This window comes from Moschus berezovskii, chromosome 23, assembly GCF_049115385.1.
Source record: "Moschus berezovskii isolate FMDL1 chromosome 23, NW_MosBer_1.0, whole genome shotgun sequence".
NCBI classification, from domain to species: domain Eukaryota; kingdom Metazoa; phylum Chordata; class Mammalia; order Artiodactyla; family Moschidae; genus Moschus; species Moschus berezovskii.
In genome coordinates this window covers 16,592,389-16,611,362 of record NC_142482.1, presented here as the reverse complement: position 1 = coordinate 16,611,362, position 18,974 = coordinate 16,592,389, and the positions used below count along the sequence as shown (strand labels likewise).

Sequence of the window (18,974 nt, the reverse complement as noted above, 5' to 3'; positions counted from 1 at the left end):
ATTTTTTTTTTCCATTTTGCTTACCATCCCTTAATATGGTACACCACTTACTCGTTCACCACGTACATTGTTTCTTGTCTGTTTCCTCCTTCTAGAGTGTCCTCTTTCTAGGGGTAAATAGCTTGCCTGGTCCCATTTGGTTCTCTAGAGATACCCCAAATGTCAGAAACAGGGCCTGGCACATAGTAGATACTAAATAAATTTTTAGAAACTGAAGAATGGATGCCTCAGAATGTTCTAGAAATGGCTTGAAGCAAAGGAAATACATGCTTTCTGTAACTTATTTTGGAAAATAATCTAAAAATTCCATAACCTTTGATAACTGTTGAAAAAAAATTAAGAATTCCACTTGCAGCTGGAATAAAGTAAAATGCAAAAGAAAAACATAGCTTTACAGAAAATGTCTATTCATGCTTTATAATGGAACCCATTTAAATTACTTCCAACACAAAAAAATGAAAGGAAAAAATTTAGGGTGATGGGAACTGCGAAATAATTTATTTTTAAGGAAGACAGCTAATGTTTTCTTCTAGGAATAAACACTACTTTCACTCTGACAGTTGTCTCTGGCAAATCAACATAGAAGTTTGCTATAAAGAGCAGCCTGTCGTAAGGTGTCACCTTCCAGTTTAATTATCCTCAACCTCTAATGAAAATGAAGTCATGTCAAAGATCTAACAGACCTGTCTTAACAAATCCTGTCATCTGCCTTTCATAGTGACATCAGCTAATAATTTAATTAATGTGAGTCTAGCAAAGAAGGTAATGATTAAATCTGAATGCAGAAATCCTTTTGCTTCTACACCAGTGTTATTCCTATGTGTGACTACCTTCACTAAAACATGCAAAACAGAGAGCCAGTAGGAATTTGCTGTGACTCAGGGAGCTCAAACCAGTGCTCTGTGACAACCTGGAGGGGTGGGATGGGGTGGGAACAAGGTTCATGAGGGAAGGGACATGTGTATACCTATGGCTGATTCATGTTGATGTATGGCAGAAACCAACACAATACTGTAAAGCAGTTATCCTTCAATTAAAAATAAATTTAAAAACTATCATAAAAACACATCAGTCAAAGAAAATATAGAAAACTCGAGCAAGGAAGCTCTGACACTGTTCATGCATGCATACAATCATTCATGCATCATTCATGCATCATTCATACATTTAGTAAGCACCTACATGCCAACACCGAGCACAGGAGAATGAATATGATTTCTGTCCTTAAGATGCTCACTGTTTCATTAACAACAAACTAAAATATCTGAAAAAAAATAAATATATAGATAATGACAGAAAATGGAGGAAAGAGAATTTATTTGAGATTTAGCACTCTTCTTCTTTGGGTAAACTTTTAATTGAAATAGCAAAAAAAGTTAACTTTGCCCAAGCAATGAAACAGCATAAAGTAACAGTAAGTACAATACCATGAAGTGGGTAAGTTTGAACATTATATCATTTTTAGGGAAAAGGAATAACTCAAGTCTGGTATTAGTTTGACTGCATAAACTTCTTGATATTTAAATTTTTTAAAAGTGTCAGCTATGCATTAGAGCAAAGGAGAGCAATTTACTTTTTCTCAAGAAGGACAGATAATATATATTTCAGGCTACAGGGTTTCCCTCACAATGATTCAGCCTTGTCCCAGTAGCATGAAAGCAGGAGTCAGTATGTATGAATAAAAGGATGGATGTGACTGTATTTCAAACAAACTTTGCTTATGGATCCTAAAATTTGAATTTCACATGATTTCTACATGAAACAAAATATTATTTTAAGTCTTTTTCACACATCTAAAAATGTAAAACCATTGTTAGCAATTCAGTTCAGTTCAGTTCAGTCGCTCAGTCGTGTCCGACTCTTAGCGACCCCATGAACCACAACACAAAAGGCCTCCCTGTCCATCACCAACTCCCCGAGTTCACTCAAACTCATGTCCATCGAGTCGGTGATGCCATCCAGCCACCTCATTCTCTGTTGTCCCCGTCTCCTCCTACCCCCAATTGCTCCCAGCATCAGAGTCTTTTCCAGTGAGTCAACTCGTCGCATGAGGTAGCCAAAGTATTGGAGTTTCAGCTTTAGCATAAGTCCTTCCAATGAACACCCAGGATTGATCTCCTCTAGAATGGACTGGTTGGATCTCCTTGCAGTCCAAGGGACGAAAACAGGCAATGGCTTATTTTGCCAAACCCTGCATCAGACAGTCACAGGAATATTTATTCATCCATCCCTGTCTTAATAAAAAACATTGAATGTGAATAAAGACCTTATATCCAATAACACATTTGAGTATATGTGAAAAACCATAACTATGTCTATGGCCATTTGAATTCCATGTTTATAGAAAAAAGAAAGTAAAACTTAAAAGTCAAAATAGATCTGTTCCATCTATGCAGCTTTTCATGCAGGCTAAGTGATGTATATATTGCAACATCACATAAAGGTAACGAGCAATGAAATTTATAACAGAATCTGGTTCCAAGAGTCTGATTTCATAGAGCGTTAGGACCATATGCTTAGTTGGTCAGAAATAAAAATTAATGGATACTGAGTAAATGTTGTATGCAAACCAGCAAAGTCTGTAGTTAGCTTTACTAAATGGTTGGCAGAAAAACCTCAGAGAGGAAAGGCAAAGAAATTAGATTTATATTTTTTAAAAACATTGATTGGCAACCCTTCAAATATGAGAATGAGCTGGACATGATGCTGCTCTTGACAAACCTGCCTAGAATTCAAGAGTATCACCAGAAACTACTACACATTCTGAAGTCACAGTCAACACTAGAAAAGCATTTCTCAACCATAAGGCAGTATCACAGACACAGTATTTCTGTTTTTCCTGTTAATGGAAATAATATTGGGAAACCAGTGCCAATGTAATGACTATTGTTAAATACTTTTTGCCAATTTGTGTATGATCAATTTCTGGAAAAAATGCAAATTTATGTTTTACAAGCTATTTGATTATTTTTTCTTCCAGTTTTATTGAGATGTAATTGACATACAGCACTGTACAACTTTAAGATATACTGCAAAATGGTTTGACTTACATCCATCATGAAATGATCACTACAGTAAGTTCAGTGAACATCCATGATCAATAACTTACAGCTGCACAAGCTGGATTTAGAAAAGGCAGAGGAACCAGAGACCAAACTGCCAAACATCCACTGGATCATAGAAAAAGCAACAGAATTAAAAAAAAAAAAAAGAAATCCACTTCATTGACTACGTTAAAGCCTTTGACTATGTGGATCACAACAAACTGTGGAAAATTCTTGAAAGGATTGGAATACTAGACTACCTGACTTGCCTCCTGAGAAACCTGTATGCAGGTCCAGAAGCAACAGTTAGAACAGACATGAAACAACAGACCGGTTCAAAATTGGGAAAGGAGTCAATATATGTCAAGACTGTATATTGTCACCCTGCTTATTTAACTTATATGCAGAGTATATCATGGGAAATGCTGGACTGGATGAATCAAGCTAGAATCAAGATTGCCAAGAGAAATATCAATAACCTCAGATATTCAGCTGACACAACTCTAATGGCAGAAAGTGAAGAGGGACGAAACAGCCTATCGATGAGGGACAAAGAGAAGAGTGAAAAAGCTGGCTTAAAACTCAACATTCCAAAAACCAAGATCATGGTATCTGGTCCCATCACTTCATGGCAAATGAATGTGAAAAAAGTGGAAACAGTGACAGATTTTATTTTCTTAGGTTCCAAAATCACTGCAGACAGTGACTGCAGCCACGAAATTAAAAGACATTTGCTCCTTGGAAGAAAAGCTATGACTAACCTAGACAGCATATTAATAACCAGAGACATTACTTTGCCAACAGAAGTTCATATATTCAAAGTTGTGGTTTTTCCGGTGGTCATGTGAGGATGTGAGAATTGGACCATAAAGAAGGCTTAGCATCAAAAAATTGATGCTTTCAGACTCTGCTGGAGAAGACTCTTGAGAGTCCATTGGAGATCAAGGAGATCAAACCAGTCAATCCTAAAGGAAATTAACCCTAAATATTCACTGGAAGGACTAATGCTGGAGATCAAGTCCAATACTTTGGCCACCTGATGCGAAGAGCTAACTCATTGGTTAGGACCCTGATGCTGGGAAAGATTGAAGGTGGGAGGAGAAGCGGACGACAGAGGATGAGATGGTTGGATGGCATCACCGACTCAATGGACATGAGTTTGACCAAATTCCAGGAGACAGTGAGGGACTGGGAAGACTGGTGAGGTGCAGTCCATGGGGTCACAGAGTCGGACACAACTCAGCTACTGAACAATGGTCTCAGATATACACAAAATTAAAGAAATAAAAGATGTTCGTTTTTTCTGAGAACTCCTAGGATTTACTCTTCTAACAACGTTCGCATATAACATACAACAGTGTTAATTATATTCATCATATTGTATCCTTAGTATTTATAACTGGGGGTTTATACTATTTGACTGTCTTCTTCCAGTTCCCTCTTCTCATTTCAATAATACAAACTTCATCTTTGTCTTAGTTTGATTTGTTAAAATTCATTTTGTGTGAGAAAAAAGTGAAATGCGTGGTTAATAAAACTTCTGAGTTCTACTCAGGGCCTCAGTGGTTTGTCCACTAGTCCCTGAAGAAACTACCAGATAAATGGACACATGCTAGGAAAGCTGTGAAGAGCACAAAAGAAAATCCAAAAAACTCCACAAACTGGTACAGGATTCTTTCTCCTTTAAGCTCCAGTGTTAGTGTTTTTGAGGAATAAAATATAGTTAAATCTGTAGAAGAAAAGATTAAAAGTCCAAAATAGAATTCAACATTTAAACAATCAACAGCTTAAAAAAGCCAAATATAAAGAGATGCTGTGTCTCAAAACAGAGGAGGAGACGTCAACATCTCTTGCTTAATACTCTGAGGGAGATCACAGACATCAGCCTTCACACTACAGGATGTTCATTAATTAATAGAAAATGAAAATGTCAAATGAATGAAGGTAGGAAGTGGCTATAAAATAGCAGGTTCAGTGCTACTGTGGACTATTCAATAATGTAAATTTTGACATGGCCTTTGGGGTAGAGAAAATCATGATAAATCCCAAACAAATAACACCACTCCCAAAGATGAGGGATTTCAAACGCTACTGCTACCCTAGTTTAATCCCCAAGTCCCACATCCAATGAACTCCTCACCAAACTGACATATAACCCAGTAGGAATTACAGTTATTTATTTGTGCAGGGATTTGTGTACAAATGTGTGACACAGAACAGACACCACAACATAATAACTGTCTGGTGTGTTTGCTTGACTCTGCTCAGCAATGTGTCTCTGTGGATGATGCAGAGGACGTGCTCACCTTAGAGCTTGTTGACATAAAAACCCATCCACAAACCTGTCTCCAAATGCCTGCAAGATGTCTCTGCATGAAAGTTTCTCAAATGTCTCCAACTCACTATTTTGGCTTCTGACCTCATACTCTTTTCACTCCTTTTACTTGGTTAATAGGATCTAGTGGCTCGAGCCAGAAAATTTAATAAATACAGTTCTTGATTTTCTTCCGTTCTCACTCCTACCCTACATTAAACCCATCCACACTCCCTTTAAGTGACCAACCTCTAGCCTAGTTAACCTATCAGAAGTCCTTTGCACTCTTGGCTACCTCATATTCCCCCAACATCCTTTTTGGGAACTTGGTCCTAGGATAACCCTTCATCTCTGACTCTGCTTTGCTCTCTGACCTAAAGTCTTTTGCCTTGTTGATGTAATTGTTTTGTTGTTTTTCTTTTGCCTTTACTTACAGTACTGATGTTCACAGTGGAGGATCCATCCTTAATGTTTCTCTCTTACTCTGGTTTCTATAGCAGCTTCGAGTCTTGTGCTTCATCGAACCACTGGGGCTCAAGACTGAGTCCTACATATTCCACTCACACACCCTTCTCTGGAGTCCTGCTGACTCCATTCCATGTATTTTGGTTCCCGCTTCCCCTGTCTCCAATCTATAATCTTCACTGCTTGGAGTGTTAGACTAGATTCCTAATCATATTTTGGCATCCAGTTTCTCTCCTTGGCATCCCATCCTTCTTTCTGATGCCAAATTGAACTTTTTAAAATGCATATCTGATGGTGACACTCCTTTCTCCAAATGCCTGCATGGAAACACCACAGTTACTTACTGTTATGACTTGGTCCCTGCATGATTTTCTAGCTGATATCACACTGCTCTCATGCAAGAATACTAGCACACCACGGCCATCAGACACTGCTCTGTGGTTCTGTAACTGCATAGACGTTCTGAAATGGCTTCACTTACATTTCTGAAAAATGTCTATATTTTCTCACTGGAGTCATGCTCTATCCCTACTGCTCCCACACTTCCTTGTACCAACTCTAGTAGAACTGATCTGATAATTACTAGAATGCATGTCTTTGCCACTGTCTAAGAGAATGCCTTTTCAGAAGCAAGATTCTGATGCTTCCCATCTTGCATGATCATATAGTTAATGCTGTGTCACACTGTGGGTGCTTATTTAACAATGAATAGATATTTTGCAATAAACCACACCCAGACATATCATCTCTAGAATTCTCTCTAGATAGAAACTTGACAATAAGTGATCAGGGGAATGGGTACTGATGCAAAAGTCTGAACTCTCTAGGCACCAGTTCAGAAAAATCAAACCATAATTTGGTAATAATGATTATGCTTAATCCTGAATGAGTATACACAGTGTTCTCCATTCTTTATACCCATTAACTCATTTAATCCTTGCAACTCATGTAATTTTATTCAGTGAGGCAGGTATCATTAATGTTCCCACTTTCCAGATGAAAAAATAGAGAGATGTGACATGCCCTGTCCAATATTACACAGCTATTAAGAGGTGGACCCAGGGTTAAATGACAGAAGGAAAGATAAAGGTACAGATGAGTGGGGCTTTCCAGGTGGCTCAGTGATAAAGAATCTGCCCATCAAGCAGGCGACATAGGTTCTATCCCTGGGTCAGGAAGATCCCCTGGAAAGGAAACAGCAACCCACTCCAATATTCTTGCCTGGGAAATCCCATGGACAGAGGAGCCTGGAGAGCTACAATTTCATAGTGTTGCAAAGTCAGACACAACTGAGTGCACTCACACACACACACGTGCAGATGAATAGATAGATAAAAAGATGGATCGAACTAGATCTATGTAACAAGATAACTATCATTTGAGAAGGGATTTTCAAAGTTTTGCACATTAAGAGCACAGATAACAGCTTTTAGTATTAATTACTATAAAAACCATGTGGATTAAAACCATTCTCACTGGTGCAGCCTTGCAGGATTTTTACTGCAGCATTGATTTTGAAAGCCCCAATTTAAAAACAGCCAAAATGTCTTTTTAAGAGCGACATGACTAAATAAATTCTGACAAAAGCAATATTGAATATATTGTAGCAGTATAAAAAAAATGAAGTCACCAATTTGAAAGATGGCTGACATATGTTGTTTAAAAAATCCATAAGACCAACTATATGATATGTTATGTCAACTATATGATATGATATATGATACTAAGAATGAACATTAGGTAAACCATGGACTGTAGTTGATTGTGATGTGTCCATGTAGGTTCATCTTTGGTAAGAAACGCACCACCATGGTGAGTGATGTCGATAGTGGAGGAGGCAATGCATTTGTGGGGTAGGGAGTACATGGGAAATCTATACACCTTCCTTTCAATCTTGTGAACCTAAAACTGCTCTTAAAAAAGTTCATAAAAATAGGAACCCTCTTAGACTGTTGGGGAGAATGTGAATTGGTGCCCACTATGGAGAACATAGCTGGAGAAGACTCTTGAGAGTCCCTAGGACTGCAAGGAGATACAACCAGTCCATTCTAAAGGAGATCAGTCCTGGGTGTTCATTGGAAGGACTGATGCTAAAGCTGAAACTCCAATACTTTGGCCACCTCATGCGACGAGTTGACTCACTGGAAAAGACTCTGATGCTGGGAGGGATTAGGGGCGGGAGGAGACGGGGACGACAGAGAATGAGATGGCTGGATGGCATCACCGACTCGATGGACATGAGTCTGAGTGAACTCCGGGAGTTGGTGATAGACAGGGAGGCCTGGCGTGCTGTGATTCATGGGGTCGCGGAGAGTCGGACACGACTGAGCGACTGAACTGAACTGATGGAGAACATGGAGAAGGCAATGGCAACCCACTCCAGTACTCTCACCTGGAAAATCCCATGGACGGAGGAGCCTGGTAGGCTGCAGTCCATGGGGTCGCTAAGAGTCGGACACAACTGAGCGACCTCACTTTCACTTTTCCTTTCATGCACTGGAGAAGGAAATGGCAACCCACTCCAGTGTTCTTGCCTGGAGAATCCCAGGGACAGCGGAGCCTGGTGGGCTGCTGTCTATGGGGTCACACAGAGTCGGACACGACTGAAGCGACTTAGTGGCAGCAGCAGCAGCATGGAGAACAGTCTGGAACTTTCTTGAAAAACTAAAAATAGAACTACCGTATGATCCAGCAATCCCACTTCTAAGTGAGAAAACTATAATTTGAAAAGGCACATGCAACCCAGTGTTCATAGCAGCACTGTTTACAAAGTTGAAACATGGAAACAATTTAAATGTCCAAAAAGAGACGAATGGATAAAAAATATGTAGTAAACATGTATTGATACAATAGAATATTACTTAGCCATAAAATGGAATGAAATAGTGCCATTTGCAGCAACACGAATGGACCTGCAGATTATCATAGTAAGTGAAATAAGTAAGACTGAGAAAGACAAATATTATGTGATACACTTATATGTGGAAACCCCCCCAAAAAAGAAACAGATAGAAACTAACTTATGTACAAAACAAAGACTTAGATATAGAAAACAAACTTATAGTTATCAAAGGGGGCAGGAAGAGGAGAGAGAAATTAGGAGTTGGGCATCAGCAGATATACACCACTGTATATAAGACAGATAAATAACAAGGACCTACTATACCACACAGAGAGCGGCATCCAGTATCTTATCATGACCTATAAGAGAAATGAATCTGAAAAAGAATGTGCATCTAATAACACATAATGAAATTATATTCTCCAAAAGTGATGCATATAGGGAGGAAAAAACTTGGAAGTACTTGTATTACGTTGATAACAGTGTATCAGCATAACTTATCTTAAAAGAATTAGGTGATTAAAGGAGGATTTTAGCTTTATTTATGATTATCTTTAAAAAATAAAATTATGTATTAATTATATAACAATGCACTCTAAACAAATAATTTCAACCGATTGTTCTTTCTGGTTTTGATTAAACTTTTTGTACAAGAGAAATGGCTTTACATTATCCATTAGGCAAGATATAGCACCTGTCAGAGTTGGGAGTTGCAGGCAGGGCACCAACGGTCGTAATACCAAGCTTGCAATGAGCACCTTTTCAAGCAGTTCTGCAGTAAATGAGAACTTGCTCTGTGCCTTGTAAATACTTTAAATTTTGAATGTTCTATTGTTTTTGCATACTGATATAGTCCTTAAAATAGCATCTTGCTCTTGGTTCTGTTCAGTTCAGTTCAGTCGCTCAGTCGTGTCCGACTCTTAGCGAACCCATGAACCACAGCACGCCAGGCCTCCCTGTCCATCACCAACTCCCGGAGTTCACTCAGACTCATGGCCATTGAGTCGGTGATGCCATCCAGCCATCTCATTCTCTGTCGTCCCCGTCTCCTCCTACCCCCAAATCCCTCCTAGCATCAGAGTCTTTTCCAGTGAGTCAACTCGTCGCATGAGGTGGCCAAAGTATTGGAGTTTCAGCTTTAGCATCAGTCCTTCCAATGAACACCCAGGATTGCTCTTGGTAGGTTCTTTAAAATCTTATCAACTTAGTGCCTCTCCAACCCAAAGGGTGGTTACCTTAATATTTAGCTATTGCCTACATTTCCTTTCCCCTAAACCCAAGTTCAAAGGAAAATCAATTGTGCTGGCTCATTGTGAAATAAGTAACATCTCTCACAAAGTGTCTGCTCAAAGTTTTTGCTAAAAACCTAAAGAGCAGCAAAGACAAGGGTTTCTGCAGAAAATCTAGGGGCAGTGGTTCTATATAACACAGCTGAAAAGGGAAGCTAGTTCTCCCATACAGTGACCATGTTGATTTCCTGAATGTGTATTTGTGAAGTTGCTGTTTTGTGTTGGACACTGTTCTAGGTTCACAGGAGCACAGAATAATAAAAGGGCACTTGGAAGTCGGAAGACAGGAAGGACTTTTTGAAAAAAGGGATGAAGTAAAGACAGAAAGAATGACCTGGGTTCTGCACTGTTGGAGATTTTTAACATTTGAGAATATGCTTTGCAAAAAAAAAAAAAAATGCAACTGAGCAAACTTCTAATACAACTCTCCCTTCTCCCTACTGACCCCTTTCTCATGGAGTCTTCATACAGTGTTTTAATGTAAAAGCCTAGTAGTATTACAGCATTTGCTATTTATATTTGGATAATTTTAAAATTTCACTAGCATTTCAAGTCTCCTAAGTATCAGATTTTATGTTTATATTAAACCCCTGTCTTTTGGGCCAAATCCTATGAGACTTTTTCCCGTCTGCTCGATTACTACCTATTGAAAGGTTAAGTCTCATACACACAGACCAACTACTTTCTTTCTTCTTATTATCAAAATATGAACATGTTCCAAAACCACCTACTACATATTTCACAGAAATGGGTGCCAATGACACACTTTTTCAAAAGAAAATATTGGTCTATATTAGAATAATTTTGTACTCTAAATGGTGTTAGGAAACTGGTGAAAAGTTATGTGATTTCTGCTTCATGTGTTTTATTCATCTCTAGTTATAGAAGCACATTTGTTACTTGTGGTCAGGAAGGGAAGATAAACAGAGTTCACCAATAGGGAGAAAGACTTAGATGATTTCAGTTGCTGGAACGCCTCTGCCAGAGTCGTTACCAGCTCTAATAATACGTAGGTGACTTTTCCCTTTGAAATTTTCTCAAAAATTATTTACTATTCAAGATTTAACAAACCTTTTTCTTAATGCAACCTGCTACACTAAATTAAAAACATTTCAACCCATTTCAGAACCATTCTATATGAAAAGAAAAATATACAACTTTGACAGGCTAGTATTTACAAGGAAGAAAAGTTCTTAGAAAGTGATTTTTCTCCATATTTCATATTAAGCAATTAAAATTTTTGCCAAACTAAATATCTTGTGAAGATTTTTATAAAATAGCCTTGTAATAAGGCACTAATATCACATTTACTTTCAAGTGAAAAAGACAGTGAAGCTGATTTGATGGAAAATTATTTTAAAGCATCGATTTCTGTATAGAATGTAATTTACTATAATGCAATTTCATAGAACTCTTCCCTGTGCTTCTGTTGCTAGATACACAAAATAGACTTCTTTTTAACACACTTCTCTTGTGCCTTAACTCTAGGAGGGTTCCAGTAAATTCCACTTAGTATTTTTGCTGAGAGTCCCAGGATCAAAAAAAATTCTATATATTTTTGTTTCATTTATAATCATTAATGGCAAACACTGTGTGGATGTGTCTTTATTTCAGCATTCGTATTTGCTGAAATACCTACGCAGAGGTCATATCTGTTTTGTTCACCAGCTCATTCACAATGCCTCACAAGTACACTGCATATGGTGGCCGTCAACACAGAAGAATACAGATTTTACAAATGAACAAACAGTTTGTACTAACTAGGGATGTTCTAGGGCAAGTTTTCTCCTTCAAATAGGTTTATTTTTCATAGATAAGACAATTCCTAGGAATAAAATAGCCATCATTTTCATCTAAGAACAGCTTATAAAAATTTGTTTGCAACTAAAGGTATTCATTGGTACAGAGTATATGATTAAATTACTTCAAATTTTCTCAGTTAGATGAGTTCAGATCAAGTGTGTTTTTTATCTTTCCATTAATAGATTAAATTGCAAGCACAGTGGGATCAACTGTGCATTTACAACATTTTGTTTGATTTCATATGAGCATGTATATATATATACACACACTCAAAGCAAATTATCTCCATAATATCCCTCTAAATAATTAATGCAGATATAAATATTATCTCAGTTTCCATACAATCTACCCTGTTTCTTTTGTCAGTAAAAATTAAGCTCATGATTCACATGTACTGTTTTAAGTACCAAAGTAATATTTTTATTTTGAATTTACTTGTTATCCATCCATATGTGAGATTCCTGGGAAAGGTCAGCTCACAAGTTGTGGAGTTCAGTTTGGACTAGCTTTTGTTGTTGTAGCCATTTAATAATTTTATTATTACCAGCTCGATTTGAATTTGAATTGCATCTTTCAGCAGATTTAGGTAAGTCCTGCTTACTTTAAAATGAATTGCTGAATGATTTGCTGATGAAACATTTGGGGGATGCGAGAAACACGGCTGGATGATTTAATAGACCAAATGAGGGTACACCAGAGGGTAAATTTACTGTGGCTACTTGATTTGCAACATACGACCCCATAACTCTCTGTGCAGAACTGCAGCTCTGGTTTTATCTTACCTCCAACACTGGACATTCTGGAGGAGTCCTGATGAGAGCTGGATTTATTGCGGTTTTGATTTTTTCGCTTGTTGGCTGCTCTCACAGATCGGAGAAGTACCTCGCTCGCCTTGAAGAAGGCCACCATGAATGGCTGTTTTGACTGAGGCCCATGTCGTCCCACAAGGCCGGCCGACTTCACGTTGATGCTGTGACCTGGAACCAAGGAAGGGGCACTGGGTTTATCAAGAAGAGATGAAGTTCATCTGCTGAGGGGTGAGCTCAGAGGGTCCGTGCGAAAAGGTAAATGTTGGAAAACACTATCAGAACCTTCTATTTGCAGGCCAAAGAATCTCATAAATGTGGAAAATGTACTGTTACAGACAATTATCCATTTCGTATCACCCTTTAGCCACACGACACCCTCGGGCCTTCACTGATGGGCTCTTTCTCAGACCTGAAAGTTGGGAATGTTCTAAATGGCTCGACCACCATCAGCCTGGAAATGTCCATGTGAACCAGTGATTTCAGAACTATTAGCTACGGGCACTTCTGCATTAAATGCCTTATAATTTTCCTTCATGTGATTAAAACTGGAGGGCTGGCTGGGTGTTTCTCCTTTTCCCTGTTTCTTTGGAGACTTTCCAGGGTTGATAAACCCCTCCTCACTTCGGGCCTGTGCCCAGCAAACTTTACAAAGCTGTGATCCACTTAAAGCACTTCAAAGACCCTTCCAGAGGCCCCCACTGGGCATGGAGCTTTAAGTACCAGGTCTTTCTTCATGTAAAGGATTTTGAAGTAAATATGAAAATTTCAAAATTTTCTCTGCGCTTGGACACACTTGAATGATGTTTACTGAAAGGATTTCAGAGGATGCAAATCAAGCCTGGAAATGCTCAGAAAGGAGAAAAATTCCAGATGAGCTTAGTCTAAAGCAGTCTGTGTCCTAGACCCTTCTGAGTCCACTGTTGTGGCTGTTTATCAGAAAAGGAGTGTGCCCAGGGCCTGAACTACAGTGGATGAGAAGTCAGCTGCCCTAGAGACTAGAAGTAGATGTTGAAAAAGTGCTTCTCCCATTGGGGTAGCAAAAATAATACTCATCACTATAACAATATCAAATGCGTTTGGAGCGCTTGCTATGTACACTAGGTATTCTATTCTTTTTTAAACATTTTTATTGTGATAAAAGTCACATAATATAAAGCATACTATTTTAACCATACCTTGCACAGTTCCGTGGCACTAAGTACATTCACACTGTTGTTCAACTCCAACCATCATCCATGTCCCAAATTTTTCACTTTCTTAAACTGCAATTCCTGTCACTATTAAATGCTAGTCCCCGTTTCCCTTCCCCATCTCTTTCAACACTCGTAGCCACCGGCATCTACCATGATACTTCCTGACTCTGTGATAGGCATTTTCCTTAGTGGTTTCCATGCATTATTTTATTTGATTTCACAAATACCTTAGGAGTTAGGCATTCGTTATACATTTTACAATTAACTCTTGTTATGATCTTCTCATTTAAAATAAATATCCCAGAAAAGTATATGTGTGTGTGTGTGCACGTGCACATGTGTGTGTTTGTATGTATATATGTGCATATATATAAAGAAAACCGCTGACCGATAAAAAATTCCATGAAAATTACCCAGAGACAATGAAGTGTTTAAGTTGTACATTTAGTTGAAAATTACTCAAAGCTCATGCAAAAAACAAATTCTACTCCAGATATGAAAGTTACCAATCTTTTCAGAGTAATATCATGTGGTTAGAAATACGTGCATGATTGGCCGTGCCTTGCCCCTGGAGGGATGTGCAAGTTTTCTTAAAATATTTATTCAGTCAAGACTGTACAGCAGCTTCAGTGCATTATAAGATCTAACCCACCTTGGAAGAAAGAAATCAAGTCCCTGAAATGGCATCAATGGCATTTTAGCAAATAAACTCTTGCTCTTAACACAATTTATTTTGGCAGCATAAACACTTTTGTGTATACTTGTATTGTGCAGGGACCTTCTACCGTCAGAAAACGAGACTGTGTTAAGTGAGGTGGTGCAGCTGTTGTGAGGGACACAGAAGTCCTTCAAATGTGGAGATATTGGTTGAAAAAATGCATGTGTGTCAATGCAGACAGCATTCACTGATGTCCTCAACAATCGCTCGTTGGGAAGACTTGTTACATTCCTACAAACATGAAAATAGCCTCTCCCTTCCCAAATGCCACTCCACTCCATCCTAGCAGAGAAAGAACTTCAAAATAATCAGAGCAGTAAACCTTAAACAAATAAGCCTATGGGTTTCTCTTTTAAATGCAAACTTACAGTGGCTCCATGCCAGAGTCTATATTTCTTAGAAAAACTCTATCACTGGCATAAATGAAAGAGGCAGTTTGATTTGTGGTCAGAGTAGTTTCCATTCTACTTCCACTGTAACAAATGTATTAATTCAGCTCAGACTTCCTCCTTCTGGCAGCCCTTTTGCTGTAAAAAGAGAAATTAGAAGTTCCAGCCAAATACCATACCTTGAACTGACCCACCTCAATACATAAACACTTTTACAACATGTTTATTCAGGTGTAGCACTTGAAATTGGTTTAAGATGTTTCCAGTGACAGAGAGCACAGCAAAAGAAAAAAAGAAAAACAGAACTGAGAAACTTGACTGTGATGGACTAGAATAACTGGCGATCTGTTCTTCAAATTTTGGATTTTTTTTTTTCTGTCCTGGAACACAACATAAAAAGTATTTGTTGAGCTTTGAGTTTGATGTTTTAATGAAGTGTTAATTTAACAGGAATGAAAATTTTTACTTGTATACATGGATAACTGCAGAAATCATTTTTAATAGATGATCTTTCTAATATTGAGATAGGTTGCCACACGACGCACCAATGGAATACAATAAAATGAGTTTTCTATTCATTACAACACACTGACCCTTTTCTCATTAAATAAGCACTGAGCCCAAAGTTCCAAATATCTTCCGTTTGTAAGAGGGTACCTTTTGCAATTATTTGAAAGACTCAATATTTTGATTTTTATCTCTGGAGAAAGAAGATTGCTCTCAAGATTTACGTTGTGAAAACTATAAAGGTGTGTGTGTGTTTGACAAATATGGGTTTCTTGGTCTTTACAAAGGGGGATATTGTGTGTGAGGCAAAGTCCCCTTCAAACAAACGTGAACTCCTTTTAAAATAACTTTTGATATTATTAAGTTTCCTCTTGGTTTCCTTTCCACTTCAGCAATGAGGTGACTATTAAGATTCCATAAGTTAATACTTGCTCAGTGGGTCTTGATCTTGAGCTAGACCATGGAAGCATTATTTGGCCTTCTCCTTCAGACACGTTACACCTCCACTGATGATGTTGACTGAACCTTTTGAAAAGGGCTGAACAGTCACTTTCCTTAGAAGTGCTAAAGAAATCCAGACTCTATTGCAGGTATTAAAAATAGGGAAACTTTTATAAATCTGTTTAACAATGCTGACTTTTATTATTAAAGATATAGGATAATTTAGATACTGCAAATATATTGGTAAAGAAACCTATCTAAAACATTTTGATTTAGGAAAACTATTATATATGTAGATGTGTATTACAGTGGTTTTATTTTTCAAATCTGATCCTTATTTTTGACTTCTCATTAAAAAATGTGTGTAGGAAACAACAAGGTCCTGCTGTATAGCACATGGAACTATATCCAATACCCTGTGACAACCATGATGGAAAAGAATGTGGAAAAGTATATGTAAATATATGCATTATATATGATATGTAAAGAATATATATATATATGAAACTGAAAAAATATAAAAGAATATAAAGTGGAAATAAAAATGACCTGGGGAAATAAAAAGAGTATTAAAATGGTGATAAGGGACACCAGCTTGGAATCCAAACTTAATCATTTTAGGATTCAGACAAGTCTAGGTATAGCTAGAAGAACATGGGTAAGCCTAATTCACCAGGCATATATTTGGAAGAGAACAGAAGGCCTAAAGGGAGAGAACTCATCATAAGGAAAAGGTGAACCCCTAGAGTATAGATTCAGAATAATGTCCCAGTGAGTATGAGGAAGCAGGGATTTTGAGTCTGTAACTCAGTCTTCCTTCTGGCTTTGCTCCAATGTTTGCATGATTAATTCCTTAAGAACCAAGGATATTCGTGGAAATCTAACAGACCTATTTTTACCCAAAGTCCCTATAAAATCCTGAGAGAGCAAGGGATCCCTGCTTTGGAGTTTGGTTAATGATGTAACACAAGTGATGGCCAAAGAGTCTTCCTACATCAGAAAAGTGGTTTCCAAGTAGCACTACACTGGTACAAGATGGCAGCCCCAGAATGCAGGCGGTTTCAAGATGATCTACTATACCAGCATCAGCTTCAGAGAGCTGCAACAGTTCAAAGGTGAGCCAAGCAGCAATCTGATGGCTTTGGAAGTTTTAAGGTAGATCCAAAACTGTCCCAAAGTGAGGGGCAGGGCAAGTGATGGGAATAATTGGTCCTAGAACAGGAGGACACTTTCTTTACGTCACATCCATGGCCTGATCTTGTTCACTGGAAAGAGGAAATGGACAGGGTGAGAGCAAGAGAGGGAGAAGAACTTGATTGCTGGGATTTGTTCAAGTTTAAATTCACTTGGAATCTCCCACGCAAAATGGGAGAGGAGATAGAAGAGCTTCTCTGAAGGATATATCAGCATTCCAGTGATTTCACTAATGGCAACTGGGCCCAAAGGAACATGGTGCCGAATTATCCCAGGTTTATGTATCACAGAATTCTTGGATTATTAAATAAAAGGGATGATGAGGACAAATATGGGAGTCCAGAGTTATCATCTTTCACATTTGAACAAAGAATGCCCGTTAAATCTTTCCATGTGAATTTTTTTTAGAACTATTCCTATTTCGGCCATCTTGCTTTCATTTCAAAATTACTGTACAGGTATCAAGGGAAGAGAAGGAATTTGAGAAGTGAATGTTGGAACATTTCTCGGTTTTATTAACTGTGAAATGAATAAAGATGAGGTTAGGATAGTATCTTCTAAGGAAATAATTATTATTTTCACACAAGAATCAACAGGAAAGTATATGATGCTGGAGCTTTAACCTACACATTTTGCCATAACTGAAGATAAAGATTCAAGATTTCCAGATTTGCTCCGCTGATCTATATGACTTTATATAAGTCCTGGGTGTCAGAGTATTGTATTCATGTCTGCCTCTGAACACATCTATTTAAAGTTTAGAATCATGGAGAAGGTAGACTGGCAAACCAAGGATCCATCCCCAACTGATTCGTTTTGTATTTCAGACTGTTTTTGGGGGGAAAATGTGGCTTTCGAAATGTTTATTTCTTTAAAAACAGGGTTATTAAAGGAGCCTCTGACATAAAACAGCTCTTTAGAGACATGTTGATGTTATAAGGATAAGTGGTTCCAAATATGAGCATTCAGTTTCCCTCCAGAATACACAATTTGAAAAACATTCATTTGAGGATTTGTCAGAGCCCAAACATTGATATCACTCTAAGATGTTAGCATAAATTGCATTTTGCTCCCCCACCCCCGATAAACCCACAGTAATTGAATGCTTAACCCAAAACACCTGTGATGAAACTTGTGCACAAATTACCTATTTTTCACTTCAGAACAGCTCACAGCATCCGTCCTGGGCTAGTTCACAGAAAACAAATCACTGCACTCTTTCTCATTCACATACTCTCTTGCTCTTTCTTAGTTTCAATCTGTGATTAAATTTGATTTTAGTGCTCTTAAATTATAGTTTCCCGGCTCTAAATTATACTGGAATTGTACCTTTTTTAGAAACAGATGATTCAAAATGTGCGGAATTCTCTACGAGGCATATAGACTAAATCATTTTTATATCAGATTTTAAGGAATGTGGGGGAGATAGAATTTTGTCTACTTAAATTCCATATACATTTTAACTCAGTGAAATCTTAAACTAAGTAAATTGTAATCTAGCTATGAATTTCAACTGTGTTATAACTTGATGAAAAATTTGCATAGTTTCTAGTTTTATAGTAAAAGCACAGACCTATTGCCAGATATTTGAAGTATCATAAATAGAATTTTACATTCGTGCTCAGAATTTTCCTGTTGTGAAGATGGTTTACATTGTCTTGTAATCACAAATGAAAACAAGGAAAAGCTGGGATTTTAAACTATTTCAGTGATACTGAAAACTCCCAGTAATGTGGTGTTGGTCCATTATGTATATTCTTGAACTTCAGAGTGCAAGGTGGTTAGAATTTTTAGTGATTCTTCATGGTGATTCTGAGCTTCCATTTAACACTATTTAACAAGCCAGGCGCTTCATGCAATCCCTTTGCTATACTTAAATTTAAAAAAGAGTAAATTAAAAATAACTACTTCATCTTTTATTAAGTAATATATATTAGCAATTATATATATATTCATTACTAAAATG

General features: G+C 37.7%; 1 protein-coding gene across 1 annotated transcript in view; it reads right to left on the bottom strand.

Moving 5' to 3' along the window:
- BMP5 (bone morphogenetic protein 5) overlaps window positions 1-18,974 on the bottom strand; it is a 142,233-nt gene that overhangs the window by 9,149 nt on the left and 114,110 nt on the right. Inside the window, exon 4 of the mRNA XM_055406807.2 lies at window positions 12,540-12,734. Within this exon, the coding sequence (XP_055262782.1) occupies window positions 12,540-12,734 (195 nt within the window). The remainder of the gene's footprint in view (window positions 1-12,539; window positions 12,735-18,974) is intronic.